A 17,362-nucleotide genomic window follows, 5' to 3' on the forward strand; every position below is an offset into this window, starting at 1 on the left:
TGATGCTCCTCAGATAGGGCCGCTCCCTGCCCTCAGCAGAGAACAGACAGGGAAGGCAGCTGGTGCCCAGGTGGGAGGGGCCTTGGTGGCAAGGTGGGTAATGAAGGAGGAGGCCAGCAGGAACAGGGAGGCTGGTTCCTCCTGGGGCAGCAAGACATCCTGAGGGGCAGAGGCCCTGGTCACTTTCATGATACCTGCCAAGGTGATCTGTAGGCTCTGTGGTTGGGATCACCGGCTTCAGATCATTCCATAGGCCTCATTTTAAAGCATTTAGCCTCAAGCCCTTCCCCAGGAGCCTGTGAGAACCCCAGACCCAGGAGAATGGAAGCTGGTACCCAATTTCCCTCTGGAGTTGAGGAATAAAGGCGAGGGCTGCAGCGCTTGTGGGACCCGTCCCTGCATTGAAGGCTGCTGCCTGGGCAAGGGGGGAGGTGGTGACTGGAGCCTCTGTGCAGCCTTCCAGGGCTTGAGCTCTTGGCTGGCACGAGACATAGGGTTTGGAATGGCCGCTTTCGTTAAGAGTATCTATTAGTAACAAAAATAGAATTAGACAATAATGCTACTAGTTTTGGAGGACCTACTGTTTATCAGATGCTGCACTAAGCATTTTGTTTATAATATCTCTTTAATCCTTACTACCATCTTGAAATGTGGGTATTGTTATCCTGTTGTACACAGATAAGCAAACTAAAGTTCAGAGAGATTAAGACACTTGCCCAAGGTTGTCCAGTGACAGGGTCAGCATGGCCTGCCTGGCCCCCTTGTACTGCACCCACTGCCCCTGTCTTGTCCAACATTCCCTGATCTGACAAGAGGGGAGCTCCCAAGTGACGGGGGATTATGAGGCGTCAGGAGAGGAGTAATGGCTGCCTGAGCTGCAGGTGCAAGCAGGGTCTGAGATGGGGCCGCCAGCCAGGAAGGCTTCCTGGAGGAGGCACGTGTGAGGCAAAGTTTGAGCAGGGGGATAAGGAACAGGGGAAGGTATAGTGGGAGGAAGAAAAACAGGACAGCAGTGGGTGGGGGTGGGGGGTCCTCAGAGCCCGCTGTGAGGAGCCAGGGCGGTCTCAGGCCTGCCCACCTCCTACCCACAGCCCTGAGCACGCAACCAAGGTGGCATTGAAGGTGGTGACGCCCATCATCATCTCAGTCTTTGTGCTGGCCCTGTACCTGCACGCCCAGCAGGTGGAGTCCACTGCCCGCCTCGACTTCCTCTGGAAACTGCAGGTGGGTGGACCTGGGGCTGGACCTGGGGAGGGGAGGCATTTGGGAGCAGGTGACAGAGACAACAGGCTCGTGTCCTGGGCCACGCCAAGCTGGGCCTTTGTTTTACACTGACAAGCTGTCCTGCTCAGGCCCCATCGAAGCCACTTGATGCCCCATGTCCCCGTGGGTCTGCTCCCTGCTCTCTGGAGCCAAGGGGCAAAACCCTGGGACTTACTGTATGCAGACAAACCCATGCTGACAGTGCTGGGACTCTGATGGGCCCAGGAGGCATGCTTTGAAGTCAGCAAATACTGGCGGGGCACTTACTTTGTGTGCTGCCACGCAGGGACAGAGGGGAGGTGCGGGCAGGTCCTTTGTGGTGGGGGCAGCAATGGACGGTGGGGGAAGGAAGAGTGGCAAGAGGTGAGTGGAGGAGTAGGGAAGGAGTGTGGCCAGGGTAGGGAGCTGGTACCAAAGGCTGCTCAGCAGGGCTTGACCTGGCCAGAGCTGGGTCGAAGACTCCTCCAGAGGGGATGGACTGAAGGAGCAAAGACTGTTGACCATGCTGCGTGCATTCCAGCCAACATGGCTCTCCAGGATGCATGCCCCGTGCCCTGTGCCTTGTCTCCCTGGAGGAAGGGGTGCCCGTGGGCCAGGTTACCTGCTGGAGCATCTCGGAAGGGCCAAGAGGGAGTGCCCAAGAACGCTCAGCAGGAGAAAGCCCTGTCTTCCTGTGGGCTGCCTCACACCTTTTATTCCAGCCCAGCCCTGTGCAGAGCTTAGCCTGGCCTGGTCTCTACCTCTTCTGGCCCAGCCCCTATCTCCAGACCACTTGAGCTCACCCACAGCTCTCCTTGGCCTCCTCTATCCCAGACTTGTTAGAGGCGTCAGAATGGAAGTCTTTGGGCTGGAGCAGGAGGCCCCGCTTTTTATTGGATGCTGAGTGAGAATGGGGGCAAATGGTTGTCCCTTCTGCTGAGTATTTTGCATGGGTTCTGGCTGGAACTTAGCATGGAGGTCTGTAGTTGGGGGGATCCCCCGAGTTTGGGGGAACCAGGGAGAATCCCAGAAGGGTTCTGTGCAGAATGCCCTTGGGAAGCCCTGGGCTGGGGCACCCTGGGGAAGATCCTGTGTGAGCCTCCCCCCTTGTCAGGCCTCTGCCTTCTCCCTCAATCGCCTCTTCTTTGGGAACATTTTCAGGAGGCTCGCATTTTTCTGCATTTGCTCTATCACCCCCTGCCATATGTACTTTCTGACATGATGCCTCATCACCCCTAAATACTCCCATGTCTACCTTGCAAAAACAAGGACACTCCCTGCGTCATCCCTGCACACCCTCCCCACCTAGGCAATTACCAGGGGTGCGGCAGGCCCCACTTAGTGTTGCCACCTGTCCTGATGCTGGTCCAGGATCCTGTGCATGGGCCCTCTGCATCGAGCTGTTCGGGTCTGCAGCAGATCCTCAGTCTCTCCTCGTCTCACAGTCCTTGCCAATCTTAAAGAACTTGTTATTCTGGGACCTTCAGACCCATGTCCAGACTCAGGCTGAGCCCTTCCTGGAGGAAGCACACAGAAATGGAGCCAGGCACCCCTCGATGCCTCACACTGAGAGACTCTACCGCGCTGACCCATCCCACCACTGTTGATGTCAGCCCTGATGCCTGCTCAGCCGGCATCACCAGATTTCTCCACTGTCAAGTCCCCCTTTCCCCCTTTGTATTTGACTAGCACTTTATGGAAAGAGAGTCTGATATTCCAGTAATTTTCTGATCCTCAGCAAATCTCTGCCCAGCAACCTTTGCATCCATGGTGGCTCCTGCTTGTCTCAGTGCCTGCGGTGGAAATGCCCGATAGCAATGCCCAGTGTCCGCCATTCCTTCTGGACTTGCTGGTTGGCATTCTACTACACAGAAGAGCTGTCCCTCCTCCTCCATTGATTTGCTTATTTATTCACTTCTCTACCTCAGCCTAGACTCACAGATTCCCGTGTAATCCAGTGGGTTATCATCTGCAACCTTCACTATTTTAATACTCAAATTGTCCTAGGTTTGGCCCATGTGCATTTCAAGTTGTTGTCTGTGTTATCTGACAGGTCTCCATCACGCTTTGAGCTTTTCCTGACTTTGTAACACAAGCGATCTCAGGGTAATCTTGTGCTTTCCCTGCTGCAGCCCAGGAATCTGATTTCTTCAAAGAGCCCTCCCTCATTCTTTATAGTAGAGAGTGGTGTTTAGAAACCAAGGTCTGAGTGCTTGGTGTGCTCGCGCTTGTAGGTCCTCTCCATGGACAACGCTAAGAAAGATATGTAAGTGTGGAAACATACGTGGAAGCATGTGTACATATGTATCTGTACTACTTCAGTATCCGTCTGTATAGATCTTCTTTTAATAATCCTGAGTTCATACCACTATCTCCCATTTTAATCCAATACCTCAGGCTTCTTCCCAGCCTTCCCTTTTCCATGCTTGCAATGTCATTTCTGGCAATGAGAAAGTCCCCTCCCATTATCTTTCATATATGTGTTTATTTGCTCAGTCGTGACCCCCACCACCCTCTCCCCGTCTGTGTGTACACACAGGCACATGAGTGTGTGTGCGTGTGTGTGTGTGTAGGAATGTGTGAGTGAGCCTGTGTCTACCTGCCAGCCTGTGGCAACCTCTCTCCCTGAAGTTTTCCAGCAGGTCCCTCATTCTCCCATTCTTCCCCTGGGATTTTGGGAGAGGGAGCCAACAGCACATAAATACAAATAAAGAAACGCCAGAAAGCAGGCCCTTGGGATGGGTGAGTGATAGTCCCTGCCCCACCCCCAGACTGGCTCCAGCAGCCCCTGTACAGTTGGCTGGTAGGTGGACTCCTCAGCATTCTTGAAGCACCTGCACAAGGAATACGCTCTGACCTGCCAGGTCCCCACCTGGCCCCCTCCTGGCCTAACTGCAGGGTCTGAGTTCTCAGGAGAGCCTGCTCTTGTCCCTTCCTCCAGCATTGACCTTAGTGGGGCCACCAAGAGGCTGTAGCCCCCTGAACCTTTCTGCCCTGCCAGGGCCCAGCCCCAGAAGTAGTTGGCTCCATTGGCAGGTGCCCACCTGTGCTGAGGTGGAGTTTGCAGAGGTGGCCATAGCAACTGGCCTGGCCCTGGGGATTGACTTTGCCCCCAGCAGGAGCCTGCTCTAGCAGCCCTGCCCCCAGCCTCCACCTCCATTCTGTCTGACACTTTGGGCTGATGCTGTCTGCCACCTACAGGGTGCATCAAAGGAGCTGCAGTGCTCCTGGCATCCCTGGGCCCCCAGGCATGTGTCTCAGCAGAGGTAGGAGCAGGACTGTCTAGTGTGGTGCATTTTCAGAGGCAAATAACTGACTGCCGGGCTCCTCCATGGGACAGCCCGTGAGAAGAAGCACAGGAATGGCCCCCACCCCCAGCCTTCTCCCATGGGCACAGCTGTTTCAGAGCCAGACACAGGTAGCCTTATTCTTGGGGAGGGGCATTTCTGCCTCCCAGGAGCTTAGGTTACCTGGGCAGGAAGACTGGGCAAGAAGATAGCACAGACAAGCTGACTCCCCGCACCTCTGTGGGTGGTGGTGGAAGGCGGGGCCCTTTAGCATCCAGGACCCCTCGGGCTGATCCCTGTCCTCACAGCCACATTCCCAGGGACTCCAGAGGCCACCAGGCCATAGGCAGCACAGTCAGGAGCCCATTCACCTTAGGGGCAGAGCTGGCCGTTGAGCCTTGGGGTCCTGGATCTTCTGCCCTGGGAGCTCTTCCTTCCTGCTGGACCCAGGTCCTGAAGCCTTGGAAAGGGACGCCAGCTCCTTCCCCATGGACAGCCACCACCCACAGGGACAGCCAAGGTCCTGAGAGTCAGTCCTGGTCCTGCTGTAGATTCTACTTGCAGCCGAGCAGAAAGGTGTCTTCATTTAGTTAGGAAAAGCCCAAGTGGGCCAGCCAGACTTTTCAAAGTGGCTCTGCTAATTAATGATCTTCTCCTGGTTGGTTTTGCCAACACGGTCTCTCCCAGTTAAAGGGGGCCATGTTATCTGCCCCCACGGGTGAGGAAGCCAGCTGACCACTACAATGCAGTGTCTCGTGAAGACTCTTGTTAGATGGTTCCTTGCCACACCTCAGTGTGTGACACCTCTTCCCTTCAGCACCGTGTAGGGCACTACTGGCTTCTTGACGCAAGGGATCTGCACTATCCTTTAACCTGGAGGGTGGGTGACCACAAAATCCCACTGCACAGACCCAGGACCCAAACTGGGGGGTAAACTAAAGTCACTGGTGATGTCCCATCCTCATCCCAGGGGGTCCCTCATGGCACTTGCTCCTCCTGGCTGCACTTGGCTCTGGGGCAAGTCTGCCCTCCTGGGAGGCAGGGACACTGGGCAGGGCTTTGGGCTGTTCTCCCCCACAGGTCCATCAATTAAGGTAATGAACAGTGGAGGAGCACCGCGGAGCTGGAGGGCTGTGTGGGCTGTGTTTTGGATTCTTTTCCCCTCCAGCCTGGTTCTGGCATTTGGCAGACAGGATCCTTGCAGCCTCGCCTCCAGGCCTGTTCCTGCTCGGGGCTCCCCCCTGCAGGCTCAGCACCCCCAGAGAGGCCGGCAGAGAGAGTTCAATGCTCAGAAATGTCTTTTCTGATTGTCGAAGTCCTGCTCTTTGGAGAAAACCTGGAAGTGGAAACAGCAGAGGGAGGAGGAGAGACAGCGGTACTTGCCAACATCCTGGGCACGAGTTGGCATTTGCGTGACTGGCGCTTTTTCTCCAGGCCATGGAGAGGAGGAGGTGGAGGGGCCAACACCTGGGCTCGCGCTGGCATCTGGGTGACTTGCAGTCTTTTTCTCCCAGGCCACAGAGGAGAAGGAGGAGATGGAGGAGCTGCAGGCCTACAACCGGCGGCTGCTGCACAACATCCTGCCCAAGGATGTGGCCGCTCACTTCCTGGCCCGCGAGCGGCGCAACGATGAGCTCTACTATCAGTCCTGTGAGTGCGTGGCGGTCATGTTCGCCTCCATCGCCAACTTCTCCGAGTTCTACGTTGAGCTGGAGGCCAACAACGAGGGTGTCGAGTGCCTGCGGCTACTCAATGAGATCATCGCTGACTTTGATGAGGTGCACAGTGGGGCCTGGGTCAGGCTGTGTTCCTGGGAGGGGCCTACAGGTCCCTGGTGTGGGAGGGATGTAAAGAGACCTGGCGTCCCCTTCTACCATCCTGACATAAACAGTGATGATGAGAGCTCTACCAGCAGGAACCTGACTATGTCCCCAGGTGCTGCAATGGGCACCTTGGACACATGGCCTGTCTCATCATCATGTGACAGATGAGGAAACTGAGGCCGACAGACTTCAAGTGTCTGGCCTAAGGTCACTGCCAGTAAGTGGCAGAGCTGGGGTTTCAGCCCACACTATTTGAACTTAGCCTTTGGCGGCTGCCTGACTGGCTCGCTGACTGCCATTCCTCTCACGCCATCAAGGGGGCACGGGGCCCCAGGGCCTGGGACAACTCAGTGTCAGGACCCAGGGCTTTGAGAGAACCAAAGGTAGGAGGAGTCCCTCGGCTAAGGGAGGAGGCAGGACAAAGATGCGAGGCCCTGAGCAGCGGAGGCCAAATTGAGGCATTCCTTCATTTCCTTCTCATACCTCTGTTGAGCACCCGGCGTGTGGAGGAACTGGGGATGCGGAGCCCTGTAGCGCAGTCTCGCCCCCGGGAGCTCCTGAGTCATCGGTGTCAGAGGGGCCACCCCAGCGGGCTGGCATGGCCTGGACACAGGGCGCAGAGAGGAGCAAGACGATGGAGCTGGGCCAGGCAGTGTTGGGAACAGCCTGCGAGACTCCTGGGGCAGTGGAGTGATGGGATTTGGCTGAATTGAGTCTGGGAAGGCTTCTAGGAGGGCTGGGGCCAGGGGGTAGGGAAAGCGTGTCCTGCTGGACAAATGGAGGTTTCCCTGGGTGGGATGGGGGAGTGAGCTTGTTGAAGAGGAGACAAGAGATTCAGAGGTGACTAGTGACCTTGTCTTCAGGGCTCTCGGCATGAGGGTGGGCAGGTAGCCCGGAGGCACTGTCCGGCGGGTGAGAGTGTGGAGGGGCCTGGCTGTGTCAGGAGCGTTGCAAGCATCATACTGATGAGGGTGGAGACAGGCCCACTGTGTGAAGAGGGGACACATGAAGGGCCATGCTGCTGCACTTCCCTGCACATCCTCTGTCCCTCCCTGTGGCCCTCGGTGTCCCAGGGTTGAGGGTGACCCAGGTTTGGCCTCTTTCATCCAGATCATCAGCGAGGATCGGTTCCGGCAGCTGGAGAAGATCAAGACCATCGGCAGCACCTACATGGCTGCCTCCGGCCTCAACGACTCCACCTACGACAAGGTGGGCAAGACCCACATCAAGGCACTGGCCGACTTTGCCATGAAGCTGATGGACCAGATGAAGTACATCAATGAGCACTCTTTCAACAACTTCCAGATGAAGATCGGTGAGTGGGGCCCCCGGCAGTGCTGAGCCCAGGGTGCAGTCAGGAGGAGGGCTGGCAGGAGCTCCCCCATACCCCAGCCCGCATCCGCCATTGTGGTCCCAAGGTAGAAGGCCAGGGGCAGCCGAGGCTGATGTGGCGTGTTCCCTGCCCTTAGTAGGTGGGGGCAGGCATGGGTCACTCACAGTGGAACCCGCCCAGAGCCTGGTGATGCCTCTGCTGCCTTTTGACATGAGGGCCACATGGGCAGGACACCCCTTGGTGAGTTCCCACCTCACTCAGATGCAGGGATGGCCTGGTGGGGCCCAGGCTGTGCCTGCTCGAAGGGCTTTGTGGGGGGTACTCTGTGCCGAGGGCATGGGGCCTTCTGGTAGTTGCAGCACGGGCAGATGGCAGTCCCATTTATTTCAAGTAATACTGACCTAACAGCATTGTTTTATTTAAAAGTATTCCACATTCATTCAGTAAAAATGGAAAACAGTAAAATCAAATACTGGATACATTTTAAATACAAAATGCATAAACATGTTACCAGTCATTAAATTTGCAAATTTAGAACATTAAACATGTAAGCTGCAAAATCGTTAGCAAAATAAAGTGAAACAGTTTGAAAAAACTAAACATTCAAAGAATCATGTGATAGTGACTGTGAAATGATTCTATTCCGACTTTTTAAAGAGTAACTTTTTGCTCTTTTTACACAAGTTTCAAGTAGGGTTATTGTTGAGTCGAGGTGGGGAGCAAAATCTTCCAGCGGCTGTTCATCCACACAAACCAGGGAAAGAAACGGTGAGAAGCCTGTGATAGGTCAGAGCCCTGGATCTGCCTGGGCTCCTTCTTTGTCACGTGCCTCGCCTTGGTTGGATGGCTCTGGAGGGGCTGTGCCAATGCCTCTGTGGCGTCCGACAGAGGTCCTGAATCAGTTTCAAAATAGTCATGACCATATTCTTGCTCAGAAAGTCTTTGAACCAAAAACATATGTATTTTTCTTTTTTTTTTTCTAAGTCAGTTTTGTTTCATTACCCCTAACCTTTTATTTTGACAAGTTTCAACTCTAGAGAAGAGTTGAAAAAATGGTACAATGAAAACCCAGGTACACACTGCCCCGTGTGTTCCACCCTCCTGTGTCCATAAAATGACTGTGGAATGCCAGCTCTGAACTCGTTCCACAAAGCTCGAGGCATTTCTGCAGTTTTTTTGTCCTTAGAATGGATCTTACCGAGGGTGTACAGTCTGATGGCGCACAAGTTGGTCTTGCAATAGAAAGCTGACGCAGTGGAGTGTTGCTCCTCCTGAGGTCTGTGGAGGTAAAGAATGCTTTCTGAACAAGCAGGCCTTTGTTCTATTCGCCATTTAATGCATTATCAACTCCCTGGGTATGTTTCAAACCATCAGTGATTCAGATTTCAAAGTTTTAAAAATCACAATTATCACCCATAAAAATACGGGCATTTCAATTCTCAAAATTAACACATTATACCGAAATATTGGATGACTAAAAACCAGTATTGTGATCATTCGTGTCCTTAGGAGACATTTTGTTGCAGCCAGAGTGTCAGGAATCGGGCTTTCCCTGGGCCAGCTGGCTTGCTGTATCCCATAGGCACAGTGCTTTGTGGGCTTGGCCAGGTTTGCATCCTGCACTGGCTGCTGGAGGCCCCGAGACAGCCAGCTGGGAGTTCGCTTTAAGTGATGTGCAGCCTACATTTTTGCATTAACGTCATACACTCTTGGTCTTGTGTAACACTGACATTCTTGTTTTCCTTTCACCCCATCCTGCTTTGGTTTGTGTTTTGTCCGCCTGCTTTGGTTTGCGTTTTTCTCCCAGTGTGTGTTTTTGAAAAGCCTCAACTCCTTGATTGGACCAGGCCTAGGGACTGAGTGTAGAATCTGCCAAGAGGTAGATAAGGAGCCGGGCAGGCAGCTGGGAGCCTGTGTGGCAGCTCCCTTCCTACAGACTCAGGCCTATCTTCCCTGGGTGGCGTGGCTTTGGGATATAGAAGCCATCAGGGCTCAGTCCAGTCAGCAAGATGGACAGTCCAGCCTGGTGATGGCACATGGGGTATAAAGCTGCCTGTGGCTTGGAAGGACTGATGAGGAGGGTCATGGAAGGAAGTCCTGAGGACTGATGGCATTGCTGACCAAGTGAGGGTCACCAGGGGCCTAGTTTGGAGCTTCTGCTGTGTTTTCAGTCGTGCCCTTCACATACAAGAAACAGGCAACAGTGGTGCTTAGTGAGGACAGTATGAGACCGGCAGGTTACATAGAAAGGAATGCCCCATGCCTGGAGACAGGACAGGAAATGTCTAGAGAATATCAGTTGAACCAGATACGTGGGGGCAGGATTTAGCCTGGGGAGGAGGAAAGAGAACGCCTCAGGAGAGAGAAGCAGCTCATCGAAGGCTCAGAGGCAGTGACGCTCAGCATTGCCTTGGGTGGGATTGGGAAGGTGGGCGGAGGAGAGCCGAAGTGGTAGCTGGAGCTTGGTCGCTGCAGTGTGCCTGCCCCAGCTCAGAGGCGGGGGAGCAGGAGTACTCGGAGAGAGGAGACTGGCACAGGGTGATGAGTTGGCCAGGATCTAAGAGTGAGAATAGCGAGGAAAGAAACAGAAAAATGAAGAGGGAGACAGCCAGTCTGATAGGTTGAGCCTAAATGGCTACAAGAGGAAGAGGATTAGGGAAAGGCAACTGCATTATACAGGAGGCCTTGAAGAGGGCGCTCTTGGTTGAGAGGTGTCGAGGACACAGGTGCAGGCTCCTTGTGTCTTGCATTCACAGGCATTTGATAGGAGCAGAGAAGCGGGAGGCAGGGTTAAGCACGGCCTTGGGCCTGGAGGCCCATGGGTGTCTCAGGCTGGGAGTCAGGACCTGTGGCATGTGGAGAGAGAGATGGTGGCGAGGTCAAGCCAGACGTGTGTCAGTCCTAACCTGATGAGTGTGGCTGATTCCTCTCCCCTGCAGGGCTCAACATCGGCCCCGTGGTGGCCGGGGTGATAGGAGCACGAAAGCCTCAGTACGACATCTGGGGCAATACCGTGAACGTGGCCAGCCGCATGGACAGCACTGGTGTACCTGACCGCATCCAGGTGAGTGCAGGAGAATCCGCCACCCCTCACCCCCATGGGAGGGCCTGTGTCTGACACCGAGAGGTCTTTAGGACAGGCCACCCAAAGTTCCCACTCAGAATCTCTGCAGCCAGATTCAAGGGTGTTGGGGCTGTTGACGCTTGGAAGCTTGGAGAACACAATTGTGTTTCAGGCCCTCAGCACCTTGGACAGATCTTCAGGCTTCTGCAGAGCCCTCTACTGGGCATGGAAGGGATTGGGGGCTGTTGGGAGTGGATCTGATTGTAGAGGCCTAGCCGAGAGTGCACATGCAGGCCCCAGTGCCTTCTAGCCCAGGCACACAGAGAGGATACAAAGATGTCTGCAGGGAGCAGGTCTTACCCATTGAGCCTGCAGCATTCCTGGCCTGGCTCAGGAGAGCCAGTGGAGGCTGCTGGCCCTGGGATGGTGCCTCCCCCAGCCCCAGCAGCCAAGGGCCCTGGCCAGAGACTCAGAGGCCTTTTCCCCTTGCTCCCTCCTTTGCAAGCTGGGCTTGTGGTTTCCAGGCCTGCTGTTCTTCAGCTGCTGCTTTTTCTCGAGCCTTCCTTGATTCCCTGCTGTAGTCTGATGGCAGAGGCATTGCTCTGGGCAGTAGTCCCCTGCAAGGCCCTCACCCACAGTTCTGTGTGAGGCTCTGGGAAGTCAGCTCGCCTGGTCTCAGTTTTTCCAGGTGCTAACTGTGCTGCTTCTAAGGCCTTTTGCCAACACTGATGATACTGCTTAAATGTCCCGACTTCTCTCCCCCACAGGGCCTCTGAATAAAGAGCCTGACCCCAAGCACAGTCCTGGTCCACTCAGCCTGACCCAGCTGGGGTGTGGAAGCTGACCCGGCTGGGGTGTGGAAGCTGGCCGAGGGGCCTGGCCTTGATGGCCTTTTCTCACCTCCTCCTGCTGAGGAGGGCAGCGGGATGGGCCTAGAGATAGGAGCGAGAGGCATGTGTGTTTCCAAGGCTTCCAGCCCATTCAGGGACAGGTGCAAGGGACAGCAGCCACCACAATGACCCAGCACCTTACCTTGCGTGGGGCTTTGCCACACAGGAACTGCAGCTAGTAACACAGTGGGGTCCCTCTCAGCAGCCCACCCAGCACTCCCGCCCCTGCTCCCTGGTGCTCCCAGCAGCGGGCTTGCAGCGTGGCTGGGGTGGGGAGCTCTGATGACGCTCACAAATGGCTCTTGGATCATCACAGGAGGCACTGGCCGTGCTGCCACTCCCCACACCTGTCCCCCGCCACTCTCCTCTTTCACCCAGCAATGGGATAGTGAAATTAATGAAGCCATCAGTGAGCTCCCTTCTTTGTTCCAAAAGCTAAAGCAGAGCCAGGTAACAAGACCTGGACCTAAACCCAGGCCCTGCCGTTTATTAAGTGTGTAACCTCAGGCACGTGACTTAGATGCTCTGAGCCTGAGGGTAATAATAGTAGTCACCTCACAGGAAGATGCAGTGAGATAAGCAAAGGCTCTCAAACGACCTGTGGTGAAAAACAGCTTTTAAAAATCATTCTGATCTGTCACGGAGGGATGCTTTTGTACAGCGCACCGGGGACACCGTTGGAGACGGGCTGCAGCCAGGTCAGATGGCTGTGAAAGCTCCCCCGCCCTTACTCTCCACTCCTGAACTTCCCTGGACTCAGGGCAGTCAGTCCATGGACCACAGGCCACACTGAGTGGCACTGAAGCAGCACACGCAAGCTGCCCGTCACAGTGCCTGGCACGAACAGGTGCTGAGGGTGAGAGCTGGCATCACTCTTTTCTTAGGATCCCTTCCACGGTGAGCTGCTGTCACTTTCTGAGAGCGCCACAGTGGAGCAGCTGCCCCCTCCTTCTGTGTCAGGGGTGGCAGCAGGGCTGGGCAGTCAGAGGTGGTTCTACCCCACAGCAGTTCATGGCCAAGGCCATCAGTGGCTTGTCCCCTCTCCTCCTTTTCCCCCACAGGTCACCACGGACATGTACCAGGTGCTGGCCGCCAACACGTACCAACTGGAGTGCCGGGGCGTGGTCAAGGTCAAGGGCAAAGGCGAGATGATGACCTACTTCCTCAATGGAGGGCCCCCGCTCAGTTAGCAGCTGTTGGCCAACGGTGCCAGGCAGCCTGGCCTCCAGAGTCACGGAAGCAGCTTCTCTGTGTGCCGGGGGTGGCGGGGAAGCCATGCTCCAGCCCGCAGGGCTGCGCTGTTGAGATTTTCCACTTGGACTCCAGAGCAGCTGCTGCCTTTGCTGGTGGGCAGCGGCCTCCGTCCCAGGCCCTGGGGTGCCAGCGTCCTGCGAGCACCCAGCTGACCAAAGATGTTTCCCTCTGTAGAAGACTCTGCTAGACTGGGTCTGAAGCTTGAGTTTTCTAACAGGTGCTGCTGCACAGGTGGAAAGGAGCCGTGGGAATGTGTGTGTGGCGCGGCCCGGACAAGGGCAGGGCTGAGGGAGGGGCCTCCGACTCAGCTGGGGGTAGACGGGCTCGACTCTGGCCTGGGGGAGCCTAGGGACCCCAGGGGTCTGCTTTTCTATGTGAGCCTTTAAACTTCAGACAGAGAGGCCGCCACCCTGCGCCTGCAGGGGCTTTGGGGCAGGAGTGCTGGCTTTGGAGGGACTGTGGCCTTCATCGTGGTCCTCTGCCCACACCTCCACGCACACAGACAGTGCCCTAGGAGGGAAACAGAACTAATTATGAGGGGGAGGCAAGAGGACGCCAAGCAAGGAGTGGTGATTCTGAGAAAAATATTTATTAAATAAAACAAAACAAGTTCTCCGTGCCCTTCTTTAGACTATGCTAGTTGTATGCGTGTAAGAGACCCACAAGCAAACGAGGACGCCACTCGGGGGGAGGGCAGGGATCCCCACTTGTCTTTTTTGTATTTTTTATTTTGTATTATTGAAAGCCTTGGAGATCTCACAGATATGCCAAATTCTATATTTTGTAAATTCTCTATATTAGAAAACAGCCGTGCACAGCGAGGCGTGTGCTCATTTGTACTGTGCGTATGTTGGCGTATGTACTGGTGTATATGTGCGTGTGTTCATGCTGTGGAACTGGTCTCACACAGGATGCGTTTCCCTCCTTTCAGATTTGGCAGTTTTGGGTTTTCGCAGGTACCACCAGAGCAGTGGGTGTGTGCTTTTGGGGTACCATATGCTCAGCTTAAGGAGGAGGATGCATGGACACATTGCCCCATCTTTCTCTGAAACATGCACACGTGTGTACACACATGCACACACCCTGCTTCCCCTAAGCAAAACGCAGATGGAATGATAAGAAAACAAAAAGCTGCTTTCCCATCCCAGGCCGAGCTGGAACCAAGGGAAGCAACCTCATCCTGAGGCAGGCAGTGTGGCGCCCTCCACCCTCCACGCCCTGAGATTTCAGACGTTTGCTGCTTACAGAGGCGGCTCCCCCGGATTCTGGAGTGCTTACAGAAGGCCGGGTGCTTTGCAGGCTGGGGCAAGAAAGCCAAGCCTCCCTGGCCTACTCAGTTGGCCAAGGTGCAGGTGGCTCTTCCGGGAGCTGTGCACTCAGACAGGGTTGCACTCAGACAGGGTTGCAATGTGCAGCCCTCGGGTTTGAGGAAAGGGAGTGGCCTTGACCTCCACCGGCAAACCAGGCAGAGGAATGGGTAGAGCCCAGCTTTAGAGTCCACAGGGAAAGCTAGCAGGAATTTTGTTTTGTCGGGAGAAGGCAGTTAAATATACCAAGAAAAAAATACTATTTTTATAAGCTATGAGGAAGGCATTTGGAAAATGATACTCTACCACAGAATTCGATGGACTCCTTAGGGCCCATGCCCAAATCTTCCCATTGCTTCTCAGGTTAGAATGATCCTCACCTCCAACATGAGCTTGGAGGCAATGAGGCGGTGGCTCTGTGCCAGCTGCCACAATGTGACTTTGATATCCACCTGCACCACCTCTCACTGGGCTCTAGCACCACCCTCCCCTCGCCGCACACTAATCCCACCACAATTCGAACACAGCTCTGAGAAACAAAGTGTGCGGACCCAAAACTGCCAAGCCTGAGTCTGTCCCGTGCTTCTGCTGCTCCATCCTTTGAGTTCTGCATTGCCATCCTGCCGTCGAGGGCTGGAGGCCTGCTTTCTTCCAGCTGTTGTTCTCAAGTTCCCTGCCCCTCCACATCGCCCGCCAGTGGTGTTGGGTTTTCGTTCTGCTTCCAACCTGAGTAAAGTGTGTGTGCTGAGTTCATCCCGTGTTCCCCCATGGTCATGGCCTCCCGGCCCCATGGGGACCCCTCTCTCATCCCAGCAGTGACTGGTGACAGCGTGCAGGTGCAGTGCTAGCTCTTCTTTCCCTCTAAGGGGTGTGCACTCTTTTTATTCCTACTCTTGCAAAAACAGATACGATTATGATTTCCCATGGAAATTGAAAAGTCTATTTAAATAATTTAACTATTAAACACTTTCACTGGTAATGTGTCCTGGTCTGATTTGCAGCTTGGGCCAGGGGGCCCTGGCCCTGGTGTGAAGAACAGTGCACCCAGCCTTCGGGGTGCTGGGGAGGGGAGTCACAGAGGGCAGAGAACTCCCCTGAGCAGGGGACAGCACCTTGCTATAGAGATAATGTTGGCTGAAGACTGCGGTCCTTGTGGCGGCCAGTGGGAGAACACTAGTGACCGTAGCAAGAGTCAGTGTATGGGGCTGGGGAGCAGGTGCACCCAGGACAGGAGGCTGAGGAACAAGGGCTGAGTAGGGACCAGGAGTGAAGGGGATACAAAATCCAGCATCAGAACAGAAAAGACCAGGTCCAGGGAAGGATGCTCTAAACAGATGAGCCAAACATGTTTATATGCCACGAGAAAGAAAGGTGAAAACACAGGCATGGAACACAGATAATGGAAAGGACCCAAGCAGGTGAGTGCGGACAAGCTGCAGGCCAGAAGTGAACTGATTTGACCTGCATAGCTAATAATGATGGCACTCTCTGTGTGCCACACTGGGATATGCGCCATACAAACATTATCGCATTTAATCGTACCGATGAAGGAACTGAGGCACAGAGAGGTTGAGTTATTTGCCTAAGGCCACACAGCTGGTAATGAACAGAGATGAGTTTCAGAGCAGGCCTGTCTGCCATCAAACCCCATGCAGGGAACCTCCTGCAGGCCTAGGACTCCTCTCCCCACTGAGAGGAAGGGAGAGGTGGTAGGGGAGGCAGGGGCCCCTGTCAGCACTTCCTGCCTGCTGTGCCATCAAATGCCAGGTTATATTTGGGTTAAGGAAAGAAATTCAGAGGGGGTTGCTCACGTGAAGTTGAACACAGGTGTAAATAAAGGCAGCAGTGAAAGATTTCACAGCTTCACTGACCAATAGCCATGTGGGGACATAGATGTGACAGTCCTGGGCATGTGGCCTCCTGCTCCAAAGAAGGTAGACATCATTAGGACTTCAACGTGCCTGGTGAAAGATGCCATTTTATTGAGGTGTGACTTTAACGCTGAGAAGTTTTCACGCTGGAGTACATTCATTAGAAAAGGAGACCGAATGATTACATGTTCAAACTTTAGGGGCCAATTGGCCTAAGTGGGAACCTCAGCTCCTAAACAACGTCCACTCTGCTGTGGCCAGTAGAGACTAGGCCCTCAGGCAGCCTCCATGAAACCGCTGTGTAGACGCCAAGGAAATGCAACTCAAAACCTTCAAAAGCCCTTTCCAACCCCATCCCCACTGAGCTAGTCCCAGAGAACTTACTTGTTCTTCCCTTACGAGGGTCTACTTTTTTCCAAAGGCATATTCATATCTAGAATACTAAATAACTGTTTATTTGAAAAGATGCTTTTGATAGGTGGGGTGAGTTTTGAACACCACTTTAACGCCCACTGACAGCAGACATCACTAAAACCAAGACCAGACTTCAGCCAGCATGGTGATGCTTTGAGTGTAGCAGCTAATCAGTGGGAAGACAGTGAATCCTGGTGCATTGGAGAGGCTGGAAATAAATATTCACCAGCTAGCCACGTTACTCTTAAGACAAAAGTTAGAAATACATTCACAGAACTTTTCCAAAAGCGAAATTACCTGGGTGGCTTGTAAATGATGCCAGGAGCTGCGGGTTTTCCATAGTGCTGCGAGGACCACGAGCCGTCCATCAGCGGGATATGAGCTTCCTGGAGCCTGAAAAAGGTGCTGAGCCCAGGGCCCTGCAGGGAGGAAAGCCTTCTCAGGCATTTCAGCATATAGTGCTCACAAGTGCTGAGCAGATTCTCACTGCTGCCTGAACAAGAGGACGACGACAGCAGTGACAAACACGCTCTGAAATCCGGCAGTTTTTGAATTTGTCTAAATCCAAATCACACGCTACAGAGAACAAATGCTGTCCAGTTCACCTTCAGAGGGAAGGGAACTGACAGGGCTTGGCCATGCTGGCCCTGGCTGCCCACCGCAAGGCCCCCAACACTGAGCACGGGATCAGAAGGAGAGTTGGAAAGGCTGCTGTTATTTATGGGTTGGGGAGGGGGTGGGCACAGCAGACCAGAGACCATCCCGCTCCATTTGGATGAACTTCACGGTGTGTAGAGAGCTTCCACATACGTTTTCTCACCTGTGCCTCCTCAGGCCTGGGAAGCCATTCGAGAAAAGACCGGAGCCTGGCCTGAGG

General features: G+C 54.3%; 1 protein-coding gene across 1 annotated transcript in view; it reads left to right on the forward strand.

Annotated features, from left to right (window-relative positions):
* LOC105470270 (adenylate cyclase 5) overlaps positions 1–15,179 on the forward strand; it is a 165,308-nt gene extending 150,129 nt beyond the window's left edge. The window contains exons 17-21 of the mRNA XM_071092343.1: positions 1,092–1,224; positions 6,044–6,307; positions 7,463–7,667; positions 10,625–10,749; positions 12,701–15,179. Of these exons, the coding sequence (XP_070948444.1) occupies positions 1,092–1,224; positions 6,044–6,307; positions 7,463–7,667; positions 10,625–10,749; positions 12,701–12,829 (856 nt within the window). The 3' untranslated portion in view covers positions 12,830–15,179. The remainder of the gene's footprint in view (positions 1–1,091; positions 1,225–6,043; positions 6,308–7,462; positions 7,668–10,624; positions 10,750–12,700) is intronic.
* Positions 15,180–17,362: the final 2,183 nt, after the last annotated feature.

This window comes from Macaca nemestrina, chromosome 2 (assembly GCF_043159975.1).
Source record: "Macaca nemestrina isolate mMacNem1 chromosome 2, mMacNem.hap1, whole genome shotgun sequence".
NCBI classification, from domain to species: Eukaryota; Metazoa; Chordata; class Mammalia; order Primates; family Cercopithecidae; genus Macaca; species Macaca nemestrina.